Raw genomic sequence first — 16,039 nt, forward strand, 5'->3', positions numbered from 1 at the left:
AATGTATTGTGTCATTTTGGAGTCACTTTTATCGTAAATAAGAATAGAATATGTTTCTAAACACCTCTACATTAATGTGGATTCTACCATGATTACGGATAGTCCTGAATGAATTGTGAATAATGATGAGACGCAAATATCAAAAGAGCTTTAATTTCTAAACGGTACACCCGATATGGATGAAAATATCCTAAAATAAAGCTGACAGTCTGCACTTTAACCTCTTAGTCAGTGTATAAGTTCAATTCCAAAAAGCTGGAGTACAGAGCCAAAACAACAAACAATGGGTCATTGTCAAAATACTTTTTGGACCTCACTGAGATCTATGTCATGTATCTATGACATTTTTTTACATTCTTTATTTCACCTTTATTTAACCAGGTAGGCTAGTTGAGAACAAGTTCTCATTTGCAACTGTAACCTGGCCAAGATAAGCATAGCAATTCGACACATACAACAACACATAGTTACACATGGAATAAACAAAACATACAGTCAATAATATAGTAGAACAAAAGAAAACAAAAATACTATATACAGTGAGTGCAAATGAGGTAAGTTAAGGCAATAAATAGGCCATGGTGGCAAAGTAATTACAATATAGCAATTCAACACTGGAATGGTAGATGTGCAGAAAATGAATGTGCAAGTAGAGATAATGGGGTGCAAAGGAGCATGATAAATAAATAAATACAGTATGGGGATGAGGTAGGTAGATAGATGGGCTGTTTACAGATGGGCTATGTACAGGTGCAGTGATCTGTGAGCTGGTGCTTAAAGCTAGTGAGGGAGATATGAGTCTCCAGCTTCAGAGATTTTTGCAGTTCGTTCCAGTCATTGGCAGCAGAGAACTGGAAGGAAAGACGACCAAAAGAGGAATTGGCTTTGGGGGTGACCAGTGAGATATACCTGCTGGAGCGCGTGCTACGGGTGGGTGCTGCTATGGTGACCAGTGAGCTGAGATAAGGCGGGGCTTTACCTAGCAGAGACTTGTAGATAACTTCTAGCCAGTGGGTTTGGCGACGAGTATGAAGCGAGGACCAACCAACGAGAGCGTACAGGTCGCAATGGTGGGTAGTGTATGGGGCTTTGGTGACAAAACGGATGGCACTGTGATAGACTGCATCCAGTTTGTTGAGTAGAGTGTTGGAGGCTATTTTATAGATGACATCACCGAAGTCGAGGATCGGTAGGATGGTCAGTTTTACGAGGGTATGTTTGGCAGCATGAGTGAAGGATGCCTTGTTGCGATATAGGAAGCTGATTCTAGATTTAATTTTGGATTGGAAATGCTTAATGTGAGTCTGGAAGGAGAGTTTACAGTCTAACCAGACACTCAGGTATTTGTAGTTGTCCACGTATTCTAAGTCAGAGCCGTCCAGAGTAGTGATGCTGGACGGGCGAGCAGGTGCGGGCAGTGATCGATTGAATAGCATGCATTTAGTTTTACTTGCATTTATGAGCAGTTGGAGGCCACGGAAGGAGAGTTGTATGGCATTGAAGCTCGTCTGGAGGTTAGTTAACACAGTGTCCACAGAGGGGCCAGAAGTATACAGAATGGTGTCGTCTGCATAGAGGTGGATCAGAGAATCACCAGCAGCAAGAGCAACATCATTGATGTATACAGAGAAAAGAGTCGGCCCGAGAATTGAACCCTGTGGCACAGCCATAGAGACTGCCAGAGGTCGAGACAACAGGCCCTCCGATTTGACACACTGAACTCTATCAGAGAAGTAGTTGGTAAACCAGGCGAGGCAATCATTTGAGAAACCAAGGCTGTCGAGTCTGCCAATAAGAATGTGGTGAGTCGAAAGCCTTGGCCAGGTCGATGAATACGGCTGCACAGTAATGTCTCTTATCGATGGCGGTTATGATGTCGTTTAGGACCTTGAGCGTGGCTGAGGTGCACCCATGACCAGCTCTGAAACCAGATTGCATAGCAGAGAAGGTACGGTGGGATTCGAAATGGTCGGTAATCTGTTTGTTAACTTGGCTTTCGAAGACTTTAGAAAGACAGGGTAGGATAGATATAGGTCTGTAGCAGTTTGGGTCTAGAGTGTCACCCCCTTTGAAGAGGGGGATGACCGCGGCAGCTTTCCAATCTTTGGGAATCTCAGACGATACGAAAGAGAGGTTGAACAGGCTAGTAATAGGGGTTGCAACAATTTCGTAATATAATTTTAGAAAGAGAGGGTCCAGGTTGTCTAGCCCGGCTGATTTGTAGGGTCCAGATTTTGCAGCTCTATCAGAACATCAGCTATCTGGTTTTGGGTGAAGGATAAATGGTGGGGTTATTGGCGGGTTGCTGTGGAGGGTGCCGGGCAGTTGACCGGGTTAGGGGTAGCCAGGTGGAAAGCATGGCCAGCCGTAGAAAAATGCTTATTGAAATTCTCAATTATAGTGGATTTATCGGTGGTAACAGTGTTTCCTAGCCTCAGAGCAGTGGGCAGCTGGGAGGAGGTGCTCTTATTCTCCATGGACTTTACAGTGTCCCAGAACTTTTTTGAGTTAGTACTACAGGATGCACATTTCTGTTTGAAAAAGCTAGCCTTAGCTTTTTTAACTGCTTGTGTATATTTGTTCCTAACTTCCCTGAAAAGTTGCATATCACGGGGGCTATTCGATGCTACTGCAGAACGCCACAGGATGTTTTTGTGCTGGTCAAGGGTAGACAGGTCTGGAGTGAACCAAGGACTATATCTATTCCTAGTTCTACATTTTTTGAGTGGGGCATGCTTATTTAAGATGGTGAGAAAGGCACTTTTAAAGAATAGCCAGGCATCATCTACTGACGGGATGAGGTCAATGTCATTCCAGGATACCCCAGCCAGGTCGATTAGAAAGGCCTGCTCGCAGAAGTGTTTTAGGGAGCGTTTGACAGTGATGAGGGGTGGTAGCTTGGTCGCAGACCCAATGCGGATGCAGGCAATGAGGCAGTGATCGCTGAGATCTTGATTGAAAACAGCAGAGTTGTATTTGGAGGGTGAGTTAGTTAGGATGACATCTATGAGGGTCCCCGTGTTTACAGATTTGGGGTTGTACCTGGTTGGTTCATTGATAATTTGTGCGAGATTGAGGGCATCAAGCTTAGATTGTAGGATGGCCGGGGTGTTAAGCATGTCCCAGTTTAGGTCACCTAGTAGCACGAGCTCAGAAGATAAATGGGGGCAATCAATTCACATATGGTATCGAGGGCACAGCTGGGGGCAGAGGGAGGTCTATAGCAAGCGGCAACAGTGAGACACTTGTTTCTGGAAAGGTGAATTTTTAAAAGTAGAAGCTCGAATTGTTTGGGTACAGACTTGGATAGTAGTACAGAGCTCTGCAGGCTATCTTTGCAGTAGATTGCAACACTGCCCCCTTTGGCAGTTCTATCTTGGCAGAAAATGTTATAGTTAGCGATGGAGATTTCAGGCTCTACAGTGAAATAAGACAGTAATGTCACGTCCTGGCCAGTATAAGGGTTAATTGTCATTGTAGTTTGGTCAGGACGTGGCAGAGGGTATTTGTTTTATGTGGTTCGGGGTGGTGTTTTGGTAGAAGGGCGTTTGATTTAGTATTTCTGGGTTTTTGATTTATGGTCTATGTTTATGTATTTCTATGTGGAGTCTAGTGAGTGTGTTTCTATGGTTGATTAATTGGGGTTGGGACTCTCAATTGAAGGCAGGTGTTTTCTCTTTGCCTTTGATTGAGAGTCCCATATATTATGGTGCGTTTGTTTGTCATTTGTGGGAGGTTGTTTCTTGTTTAGCGTGTGTGAGCCTAACAGGACTGTCTAGTAGATCGTGAGTACATTGTTTATTATTTTGTGTTCACTTTTTGAGTTCATAAACTTCAAGATGAACATTCATAATTCTGCTGCATATTGGTCCTCCTTTTCCGACGATGATTTCGCCATATCGTCTGACGACGACGAAATCCCTGACAAGTAATCACTAACCAGGACAGTAATGGATGAGGCATATTGATATTAGAGAGAGGCATGCGTAGCCAAGTGAACATATGGGTCCAGTGAGTGGTTGGGCTGACTGGGGACACAGCGATTCAGACAGTTAGCAGGCTGATGCTAACAAGCTAACAGTACTGTATGTATATGGCATAAAATATGTTGTTATAATGACACTTAACATAAACCACGTACTGTATGTATTATGGCGCTGTATCTTAGCATAAACCATGTACTGTATGTATTACAGTGCTGTATCTTAGCATAAACCATGTATGTATTATGGTGCTGTATCTTAGCATAAACCATGTATGTATAATTTTTTACCTTTATTTAACTAGGCAAGTCAGTTAAGAAATAAGATTCTTATTTTCAAATTTTTATTTTCAATGACGGTCTAGGAACTGCCTTGTTCAGGGGCAGAACGACAGACCTTGTCAGCTCAGGGATTCGATCTTGTAACCTTTTGGTTACTAGTCCAACGCGCTAACCACTAGGCTACCTGCCGCCCCTGGTGCTGTATCTTTGCATAAACCATGTATGTATTACGGTGCTGTATCTTAGCATAAACCATGTATGTATTAAGGTGCTGTATCTTAGCATAAACCATGTATGTATAATTTTTTACCTTTATTTAACTAGGCAAGTCAGTTAAGAAATAAGATTCTTATGTTCTTATTTTCAAATTCTTATTTTCAATGACGGTCTAGGAACTGCCTTGTTCAGGGGCAGAACGACAGACTTTGTCAGCTCAGGGATTCAATCTTGTAACCTTTTGGTTACTAGTCCAACGCGCTAACCACTAGGCTACCTGCCGCCCCTGGTGCTGTATCTTTGCATAAACCATGTATGTATTACGGTGCTGTATCTTAGCATAAACCATGTATGTATTACGGTGCTGTATCTTAGCATAAACCATGTATGTATTATGGTGCTGTATCTTAGCATAAACCATGTATGTATTACGGTGCTGTATCTTAGCATAAACCATGTATGTATTATGGTGCTGTATCTTAGCATAAACCATGTATGTATTACGGTGCTGTATCTTAGCATAAACCATGTATGTATTACGGTGCTGTATCTTAGCATAAACCATGTATGTATTATGGTGCTGTATCTTAGCATAAACCATGTATGTATTACGGTGTAGTATCTTAGCAAAAACCATGTGTGTATTATGGTGCTGTATCTTAGCATAAACCATGTATGTATTACGGTGCTGTATCTTACTTGGCGTAGGCCTTCTCCAGCAGGGCGCTCCAGAACTCAGAGCCCTCGGCTGAGTGAACAAACAGCAGCTTTCCATCTCTAGTGGGCAGCCGGTCATCAATCACCACGTCCACCCACTCACCAAACTGCCAGAACTGAAGAGGACCACAACAGACAACATTCCATAGAATGTCTCAACATGTCATAAAGAGAGTGAATCACATGGCAGAACATGGGGAAACATGCGAGACACTATAACCATCTCTAATCCTAGAAACAATTTAACTTCCACAGGTGTAAAGTAGGCGTAAAACAAGCCCCCTATGACAGAAAAATAAAGAAAAATGTCACTAAGGATCTTGGAAAAACATCTGACTTGTACTTGTCTTTCTCACACTAGCAATGACTGACATACTATATGTGACTGATTAATCTACCTTAGTTGAATGCAAGTTGCCCCAGGATACGAGTGTCTGCTAAATTAACAATATGTAAATGTCAATGAATGGAGAGTGTTGAGGATTGGGAATAACTACATGTTATAACCCTTGACCCCTAACCACTGACACCTAACCCCTGACCCCTGTGCCCTGACCCCTGACCTGGAAGTGAAAGATGCCAGCGTAGCGGTCAGTGAAGCTCTGTTCAGGAGGAACGACCCTAGCCAGCACGCTCTCATCCAGGGTCAGTGATGCAATAGCAGCCAGCAGCCAACAGTCACCTGTAATACACACACATATATATATATATATATATATATATTATACGTGTGCCAGACTTTTAATACTGTATGCAATATTCAGAGACACACTCGTCTGGTTCTGCCAGATTACCGCATACAACAAACATCCTGTTTTGTCACAGTTACAAACCTGTAACAGTGGAAACATCTTAGCGATATTGACAAAACAGGGAGGGAACCCCACACAGGAGAGTAAATACAACAGGTTTTTTTTATCTCTTTGGTGCTATTTTCTTAAAGTATGTGGTGAAGTTTTTACACTCTAAGTACACAACTCGAAACTGACGGCACTTGTAACGCAGCAGGTCTCATATTCAAGACTATTTTATTGTGTATTAATTGTGTTTTCTTCACCACACAATCCTTGATCCAAAATATAAGTTTACTGTGAAATATCATGAGAACATTGATTTAATCACCAAAACACTACATGATGATATCTTCTCAATTGAGTTGTTTTAACAACCTGTCACGCCCTGACTTGAGAGAGACAGTTTATTTCTCTATGTTGTTAGGTCAGGGTGTGGGGTGGGCATTCTATGGTTTATATTTCTACGTTTTGGCCAGGTATGGTTTCCAATCAGAGGCAGCTGCCTATTGTTGTCTCTGATTGGGAACCATACTCAACCATACTCAAAGGGTTGATCATTGAAGACATCTTTCACAATCCTTGATGGAAAACAAACATGCATTGCTCAGATATATTTACAACATAGGGGTACTGTAATAGTTAATGTAATAGTTAATGAGGCTATATACAGGGGGTACCGGTACCGAGTCAATGTGCAGTGGTACAGGTTAGTCCAGGTAATTGTGGTAATACGTGCATGCAGGTGGGGATAAAGTGACAATGCATAGATAATAACAGAGAGTAGCAGCAACAAAAAAAAGGGGGAGGCGGAGGGGTCAATGTAAATAGTCCGGGTAGCCATTTGATTAGATGTTCAGCAGTCTTATGGCTTGGGGGTAGAAGCTGTTCAGTAGCCTTTTGGACCTAGACTTGGCACTGCGTTACCACTTGCCGTGCGGTAGAAGAGAGAACAGTCTATGACTAGCCTTCCTCTGACACCGCCTGGTATAAAGGTCCTGGATGGCAGGAAGCTTGGCCCCAGTTATGTACTGGGCTGTACGCACTACTCTCTGTAGCACCTTGGCCGAACAGTTGCCATACCAGGCAGTGATGCAACCAGTCAGGATGCTCCCGATGCTGCAGCTGTAGAACTTTTTGAGGATCTGAGGACCCATGCCTCCTCTCCTAAGGAGGAATGGGTATTGTTGTGCCCTCTTCAAGACTGTCTTTGGGTTTTTGGACCGTGAGTGTTTGGTGATGAACTTGAAGCTCTCAGCTGGCTCCACTACAGCCCCGTCGATGGGAATGGAGGCGTGCTTAGCCGTCCTTTTCCTGTAGTCCACAATCATCTCCTTTGACTTGGTCGCGGAGAGGTTGTTGTCCTGGCACCACACGGTCAGGTCTCTGACCCTCTCCCTATAGGCTGTCTCATCATTGTCGGTGATCAGGCCTACCACCGTTGTGTCGTCGGCAAACTTAATGATGGTGGTGGAGTCGTGCCTGGCCGTGCAGTCACGAGTGAGCAGGGAGTGCAGGAGGGGACTAAGCACGCACCCCTGAGGGAACCCTGTGTTGAGGATCAGGGTGTGTTGTTGCCTACCCTTACCACCTGGTGGTGGTCCATCAGGAAGTCCAGGATCCAGTTGCAGTGGGAGATGTTTAGTCAAAGGATCCTTAGCTTAGTGATGAACTTTAAGGGCACTATGGTGTTGAATGCTGAGCTGTAGTCATTGAACAGCATTTTCATGTAGGTGTTGTTATTGTCCAGGTGGGAAAGGGCAGTGTGGAGTGCAATAGAGATTGCATCATCTGTGGATCTGTTGGGACAGTATGCAAATTAGAGTGTGTCTAGGGTTTCTGGGATAATGGTGTTGATGTGACCCATGACCAGCCTTTCAAAGCATTTCATGGCTACAGGCGTGAGTGCTACGTGTCGGTAGTCATTTAGGCAGGTTACCTTGGTAACTATGGTGGTCTGCTTGAAACATGTAGGTATTACAGACTCGGCCAGGGACAGGTTGAAAATGTCAGTGAAGACAGTTGCCAGTTGGTTAGCGCATGATCGGAGCACACGTCCTGGTAATCCATCTGGCGGCTTTGTGAATGTTAACCTGTTTAAAGGTCTTGCTCACATCGGCTATGGCGAGCGTGATCATGCATGCTTCAATGTTGCTTTCCTCAAAGCACACATTGAAGTTATTTAGCTTGTCTGGTAGTCTTGGGATACTGGGCAGCTCGCGGCTGGGCTTCCCTTTGTAGTTTGCAAGCCCTGCCACATCCGACGAGTGTCGGAGCTGGTGTAGTAGGATTCCATCTTAGTCCTGTATTTACGCTTTGCCTATATGATGGTTCGTCTGAGGGCATAGCGAGATTTGCTATAAGCGTCCGGCTTAGAGTCCCGCTCCTTAAAAGCCGCAGCTCTACCCTTTAGCTCAATGCAGATGTTGCCTGTAATCCATGGCTTCTGGTTGGGGTACGTACGGTCACTGTGGTGACGACGTCATCGATGCACTTACTGATGAAGCCAGTGACTGATGTGGTGTACTCCTCAATGCCATCAGATGAGTCCCAAAACATATTCCAGTCTGTGCTAGCAAAACAGTCCTGTAGCTTAGCATCTGCGTCATCTGACCACTTCCATATTGAACGAGTCACTGGTACTTCCTGCTTTAGTTTTAGCTTGTAAGCAGGAATCAGGATGATAGAATTACGGTCAGATTTGCCAAATGGAGGGCGAGGGAGATCTTTGTACCCATCTCTGTGTGTGGAGTAAAGGTGGTCTAGAGTTTTTATTCCTCTTGTTGCACATTTAACATGTTGGTAGAAATTAGGTAAAACATATTTAAGTTTCCCTGCATTAAAGTCCCCAGCTACTAGGAGCGCCACCTCTGGATGAGCATTTTCTTGTTTGCTTATAGTTTTATACAGCTCGTTGAGTGTGGTCTTAGTGCCAGCATCGGTTTGTGGTGGTAAATAGACAGCTACGGGAAAAAAACTATGAATACTCTCTTGGTAAATAGTGTGGTCTACAGCTTATCATGAGATACTCTACATCAGGCGAGAAAAACCTCCAGACTTCCTTAATATTAGATTTGGTGCACCAGCTGTTATTGATAAATAGACACAGACCTCCACCCCTTGTCTTAGCGGAGGCAGCTGTTCAATCTCGCCGACGCCCCCATAAACCCAGCCAGCTGTAGGTTATCCATGTTGTTGTTCAGCCACGACTCGGTGAAACATAAGATATTACAGTTTTTAATGTCCCGTTGGTAGGATAGTCTTGAACGGAACTCATACAATTTAGTCTCAAATGATTGCACATTGGCCAAAAGGACGGATGGTAGAGGCGAGTTACCCACTCTCCGACAAATTCTCACAAGGCACCCTGACCTGTGTCCTCTGTAACGGCGTCTTCTCTTCATGCGAATGACGGGGATTTGGGCCTGGTCGGGTATCTTGAGTAAATCCTTCGCGTCCGACTCATTAAAGAATTTTTTTTTGTCCAGTTCGAGGTGAGTAATCGCTGCTCTGATATCCAGAAGCTCTTTTCGGTCATTAGAGACGGTGGCAGAAACACTATGTACAAAATAAGTTACAAACAACACGAAAAAATAAAAAAAACACACAAAATAGCACAATTGTTAGGAGCCTGTTAAACGGTAGCCATCTCCTTCCTTTATATGTATTGCAATGTGAAACGTGTTTCTAGATGAAACACTGATTAATTTTTGTGTAAAAGTGACTGTGTGATTTTGTGTGTTGCACTTAGTCAATTGAACATTTGCTTTTTTGATGATCTGTTTTGAGTTTTGTACTAAGAAAATGTAATTGTGAAAATTGCACCACATACTTGTGAAAACGGCACCAAAGCGATTGAAAAGAAAAACTGTAATACATCACAGAACAAATATACAATAATAATAATAATAATAAATACTAATAATACAATAATATACATTAAACCTATGTTTAATACATCTGTAGACAGATTATACTCTTCTACAATATATCTGTAGACAAACATACATATGTAGTCTCCTTCACTGTCTGTTGGTGGACACAAAGCCAGAATTAGTGGAAGGAGGATCTTGGGATTAGCAGTATTTACAGCAACACCCCTTCTCTTTGTGAAATATGCTTACCCAGATCTCCTTGGCAGATATCAGTCCTGGTGGCTCCGTCGTCAATGAATTTCGGGTTTGAGCACAACTCCTACAGCGGTCACATGTGAGAGACAGAAGAATACCTTTGTTTACACAGTAATTAATTGATTCATTTATTAATTCATATAAGTGAACACTGTACATGATTGAGAAGCATTGTCGTATGATAAGTTGCTTGTCAAATCCTACAGCAATCACATGAGAGAGAACAGACAGAGGAATCTATTTGTAACCAGCTGCAATAGGAATGTGAGTTTACTTAACATTTGGGCATATACTGTAGCTGAACCAACATGCATCTTTAAGTGCAATTGTATGTTCACTCAATTTAGAATTTTAGTGTGAACAAACAATTCAACTTGAGAATTGATTCTACCTTATTTGCATATTTCCCCAGCGTGAAATTAAACTATTTATGAATAATATATATTTTTTTACGTTTTCTTTATTTAACCAGGGTGAGTTGACTGAGAATACATTCTCATTTACAGCAACGATCTGGGGCAAGTTAGAAGACATTTGGGAAGACATGGGTCTAGTTCAAATATATAGTTCACATTCAAATATATAAGCAAGCGAAAAAACACAACCCCCCCCCCCCCAAAAAAAACAAAAAAACACAAGATCAATCATAGAATCATGAAAAAGAAACGAATTCTTAAGAAGGTCCTCACATAGCCATCTGGGCTGCTTCAGATGCACCAAGTCACTCAATTTCAGAAAACCCTATAGACCATTCCACAAGCCATGTGCAAAATAGCTCAAGGCAGATTTACCTCGAAGGGATCTCTAGAAGGGATCTCTAGAAAGGATCTCTAGAAAGGATTTCTAGAATTAGTCATTCCTGAGATCATATCTGATAGCTTGTATTTCTGAAAGTTAACAGAGAAGTGAGATATGGTCAGTAGTTTATGCAATAGGGCTTTTATAAGTGTGGAATACTGATACAGAGTGTATTGATAACGCACTGTGATAAACTGTGTCCAGAGACTTCAATACAGCGGCAGACGCATTCAGAGAGATGATATCGCCATCGTCGAAGACCGGAATGAATGTCGACTGAATGATTTCTTTTCTACTATTTAACTAAAGGCAGGACCTATTCCTATAAAATAAGCACATTTTAATTGTTAACTTCTTAACTAACTCATCAACATGGTTTTGACGGAAAGTCTATCATCGATCCAGATGCCCAGAAATGATAAAATCAGGGACACGATCAATAAGGGCCCCATCCAATGTAAGTATGCATAAATCATCAGATACATTTTTATGAGATTTATAAAATAACATATACTTGTTTTTACCTTGATTAAGTACTAATTTAAGCACAACAAAGGCTTTCTGCAAGGCGGAAAAAGGCAGATTGAATCATTGAAGCTTCGAAATTGCCTGGTCAGCCATGGGGGCAAAAACACAACAATGACCTCTCTATACAGACAATACATACATCAAAAGGTCTTTCTTTGAGGGCCTAGTTACACCCTGGTTTAACCCTAACACAGTGGTCTGAAACTCCTGGTTTACAGGCCACATAAAGCCTACAAGTTACATTATTCTGGCTTGCAAAGCGATGTGTAATTCTTATTAGAATCCAGCCAGAGTTAGAATATCCGACAACTTGAACTTTTATCTCTTTTAGTTTACTCTTCAAGGTACTTTTTAAGAAACTTGTAATCAACATGCATTGAGAATGACTGCCATGATCTTCCCGAGTGATTAGTTAGTCTACCTAAATCATATAAACTGGAACAGTCATCTTAGGAACGGGTGCAAAAATGTGATTAATTTAGAAGAAAAAAATGCTGTTATTTATGTTTGTGTAGCATAAGATTAATCAACCAATCAATGTACAGTATGGATAGAAATAAAATGTATGAAATGTATGCATTCACTACTGTAAGTCGCTCTGGATAAGAGCGTCTGCTAAATGACTAAAATGTAAATGTAAATGTACATGGTGTTGAAACAAATCATTCTGAAAATCAACCTGCAATAGAGCATGCTGGGAAATATGATAATAATGGGCATGGTTTTGATTGGTTTTGAGAAAATATACATTTGTAATTTTACTCAACAAGCTTCTTCAAATTTCAGTTTATTGATTCAACGTACAATTGTAAGGTAACCATGTGGAGTTTAGTCAACATTTGGGCATATAGCTGAACCATCATACAGTGTTGCGTTCCAAAGGCAAACATGAATTTGTAAATTGACTCAACAAGCTTTAAACAAACTTTAATACATTAGCTCAAATTCTTGAAGTCCACTCAACTCACAGAATGATGCTGATTAAGAAATTGGTTAAATTGGCTTTTTTAGAGTGCAGCAGACAGATAATACTCTCTGGTCCAGTCAGCTGAGTAAACAACGAGTTGACAAAATCCCCTTTTGATCTAATCTATTAGATTCTATTTTACCCTGTTTATCAAAAGTGTTGGAAAAACGTGTCAATAATCAACTGACCGGCTTTGTTGACGTCTATAGTATTCTCTCAGGTACGTAATCTGGTTTCCCGCTCAGGTTATGGATGTGTCACTGCAACCTTAAAGGTCCTCAATGATGTCACTGTTGCCCTTGATTCTAAGCAATGTTGTGCTGCTATTTTTATTGACTTGGCCAAAGCTTTTGATACGGTAGACCATTCCATTCTTGTGGCCCGGCTAATGAGTATTGGTGTCTCTGAGGGGTCTTTGGACTGGTTTGCTAACTACCTCTCTCAAAGAGTGCAGTGTATAAAGTCAAAACATCTGCTGTCTCAGCCACTGCCTGTCACCAAGTGAGTACCCCAAGGCTCGATCCTAGGCCTAGTCCCCATGCTCTTCTCAATTTACATTAACAGCATAGCTCAAGCAGTAGGAAGCTCTCTCGTCCATTTATATGCAAATTATACAGTCTTATACTCAGCTGGCCCCTCCCCTTTCTTAGTGTCCAACAAGCTTTCTCTGTCCTTAACCTTGTTCTGAACACCTCCAAAACAAAGGTCATGTGGTTTGGGAAGAAGAATGCCCCTCTCCCCACCGGTGTGATTACTACCTCTGAGGGTTTAGAGCTTGTGGAAGTCACCTCATACAAGTACTTGGGAGTATGGCTAGACGGTACACTGTCCTTCTCTCAGCACATATCAAAGCTGCAGGCTAAAGATAAATCTAGACTTGGTTTCTTCTATCGTAATCGCTCCTCTTTCACCACAGCTGCCAAACTAACCCTGATTCAGATTACCATCCTACCCATGCTAGATTACGGAGACAGATCGTCAGGTACGGGTGCTCTCGAGCGGCTAGATGTCCTTTACCATTCGGCTATCGGATTTGCCACCAATGCTCCATATAGAACACATCACGGCACTCTATACTCCTCTGTAAACTGGTCATCTCTGTAAACCCGTCGCAAGACCCACTGGTTGATGCTTCTTTATAAAACCCTCTTAGGCCTCACTCCCCCCATCTGAGATATCTACTGCAACCCTCATCCTCCACATACAACACACATTATGAAAGTCACATTCTATTAAAGGTCCCCAAAGCACACACATCCGTGGGTCGCTCCTCTTTTCAGTTCGCTGCAGCTAGCGACTGGAACGAGCTGCAACAAACACTCAAACTGGACAGTTTTATCTCCATCTCTTCATTCAAAGACTCAATCATGGACACTCTTACTAACAGTTGTGGCTGCTTTGTGTGATGTATTGCTGTCTCTACCTTCTTGCCCTTTGTGATGTTCTCTCTGCCTAATAATGTATCATGTTTTGTGCTGCTACCATGTTGTCCTGCTGCCATGTTGTGTTGCTGCCATGTTGTGTTGCTGCTGCCATGTTGTTGTCATGTTGTGTTGCTACCATGCTGTGTTGTCATGTGTTGCTGACTTGCTATGTTGTTGTCTTAGGTCTCTCGCTTTATGTAGTGTTGTGGAGTCTCTCTTGTCATGATGTGTGTTTTGTCCTATATTTTAATTTTATTTTTAATCCCAGCCACCATCCCTGCAGGAGGCCTTTTGCCTTTTGGTAGGCCGTCATTGTAAATACAAATTTATTCTGAACTGACTTGCCCTAGTTAAATAAAGGTAAAACAAATAAAAAAAATATTACAATGATAATAATCTTTAGACTCAGAGGAGAGGCTATGCTGTGGTCTTTGTGTGTGTCATTTGAAATCCTAACCCTAACACACAATCAAGATGAGATCAGTCAACCAGAAAGTAGAAGAAGTGTCAACAAACGGACCACCGCCCATGTCTGTAAAGCTCCGGTTACCATTATAATATATTGTGTAGTGTTTCCATTGTTCTACACCTGGGCAGTTATATCCCCAGGACAGCATTCAGTGTAAATTTCATTTCCTGCACCAAGGTGCCTTTTAAAAGTTGACCGTGCATGTTTACTGTAACTGACAAAGCTCTTTGGGTTGACATGTCAGCACTGTACAACAGCAATAACCACTCGTTTTCCTCTGGGACAGTACTTCTTTACATACTCTTCAAAAAAATATGGTTCTACCAGGAACCGTTTTCATCTGAAGAACCCTTTTTTTGGAAACATGGTTCTGAAATAGCTATTTATAAAGGCGAAGAGTTCTAGATAGAAACCTTTTCCCCCTAATTAAACATTTTTTAAAGAAAGGGTTCTGTGTGATTGTTTGGAAGGCAAGAAGGATTGTACATAGAACCCTTTTGATTCTGAAAAAGCATTTTCATTGTATTATTTTTCTTTCTTTTAAATAGTGCCTGACCGTTAGTGTTTACTTCAGTATTTAAACGTTAACATAGGGAGTTTTAGGAATCTGATCAATTTAAAAAAAAAAAATTTTAAACAGTATCTGGGGATAATTGTACAGTACATGTGTCTGGTATTTCCTTAATCATTTGGCATATACAGTACTGACAGTTTATATTTTTTGCCATGATTTCTGTCTTTCAAAGTAGTATTTTTTGTGAGAAAAATGTTATTGAGAAGAGTGTAGGAGAATAGAAGGGAGTATGAACCAGCAGTGTATTGTATATGGTACACAGCAAATTGTCCAGTTTTACATAGCATTGGTTTTTCAGCGTGACATTTCTAGTGTTAATTCAGGAATTAAATTAACACTGTAAAGAGGTAAATTAACACTCAGTGGTGTAAAATAACCTTAGTGTTGTTTTTTTGTGCTGTTGTTAATAACCAGAGTTGAGACGGATTGTGTCATTTTTACTCCGTGTTGAGTCAAGCACTCAAAACCACACCCATCATTATCATGTTTCCCAGCATGCTCTATTGCAGATCGATTTTCAGAATTGTTTCAATATTTACGTTTTTGCATGTACATTGATTGGTTGATAAATCTTATGCTACACAAAGATAAATAGCATACCTTTTCACACATCGATCTTCGCTAACCTGGCCATCGTTCTGAATGCAGGTTGCAAGTGATTAAAAGTTCTAATTGTTGGATATCCTTGATCTAGCTAGATTCCAATAGGAACTACATAATACTTCTCAAGCCAGCATAATGTGATTTACAGGCCTGATGTGTAAACCAGGAGTTTCCTAACACCACTTTGTTTGGGTATAACTAGACCAAAATGTATTGTTATAAAGAATTACATTTTAAAGGCTAATTAGGATGGTGGAACCAGTCATAAAGTGTTCTAGTAAGAACCCTTCAAAGTTAAAGAGTTCTTGGTCAAACCGTTCATATAAGGTTCTAGGTACAGGGGGTTCTATGAAGAGCCCTACTTAGAGAGTTCTAGCACCAAAAATGGTTCCGCTATGGGGACAAACCATATATGGTTCTACCCAGCACGTTTTGTAGTGACAAGCTTAAATCTCCAATGAATTGTAAATTTGACACTGGGTATACTTTACATTATATACAAACATATATATATTTACACACTGATAAACTGATACATTTCACAATAATAATACCTTT

General features: G+C 41.4%; 1 protein-coding gene across 1 annotated transcript in view; it reads right to left on the reverse strand.

Moving 5' to 3' along the window:
* Positions 1–16,039, reverse strand: part of LOC115155631 (calpain-2 catalytic subunit) — a 39,802-nt gene that overhangs the window by 22,691 nt on the left and 1,072 nt on the right. The window contains exons 3-5 of the mRNA XM_029702440.1: positions 10,113–10,182; positions 5,761–5,879; positions 5,180–5,313 (exon numbers count right to left, since the gene is read on the reverse strand). Of these exons, the coding sequence (XP_029558300.1) occupies positions 5,180–5,313; positions 5,761–5,879; positions 10,113–10,182 (323 nt within the window). The remainder of the gene's footprint in view (positions 1–5,179; positions 5,314–5,760; positions 5,880–10,112; positions 10,183–16,039) is intronic.

This window comes from Salmo trutta, chromosome 2, assembly GCF_901001165.1.
Source record: "Salmo trutta chromosome 2, fSalTru1.1, whole genome shotgun sequence".
NCBI classification, from domain to species: domain Eukaryota; kingdom Metazoa; phylum Chordata; class Actinopteri; order Salmoniformes; family Salmonidae; genus Salmo; species Salmo trutta.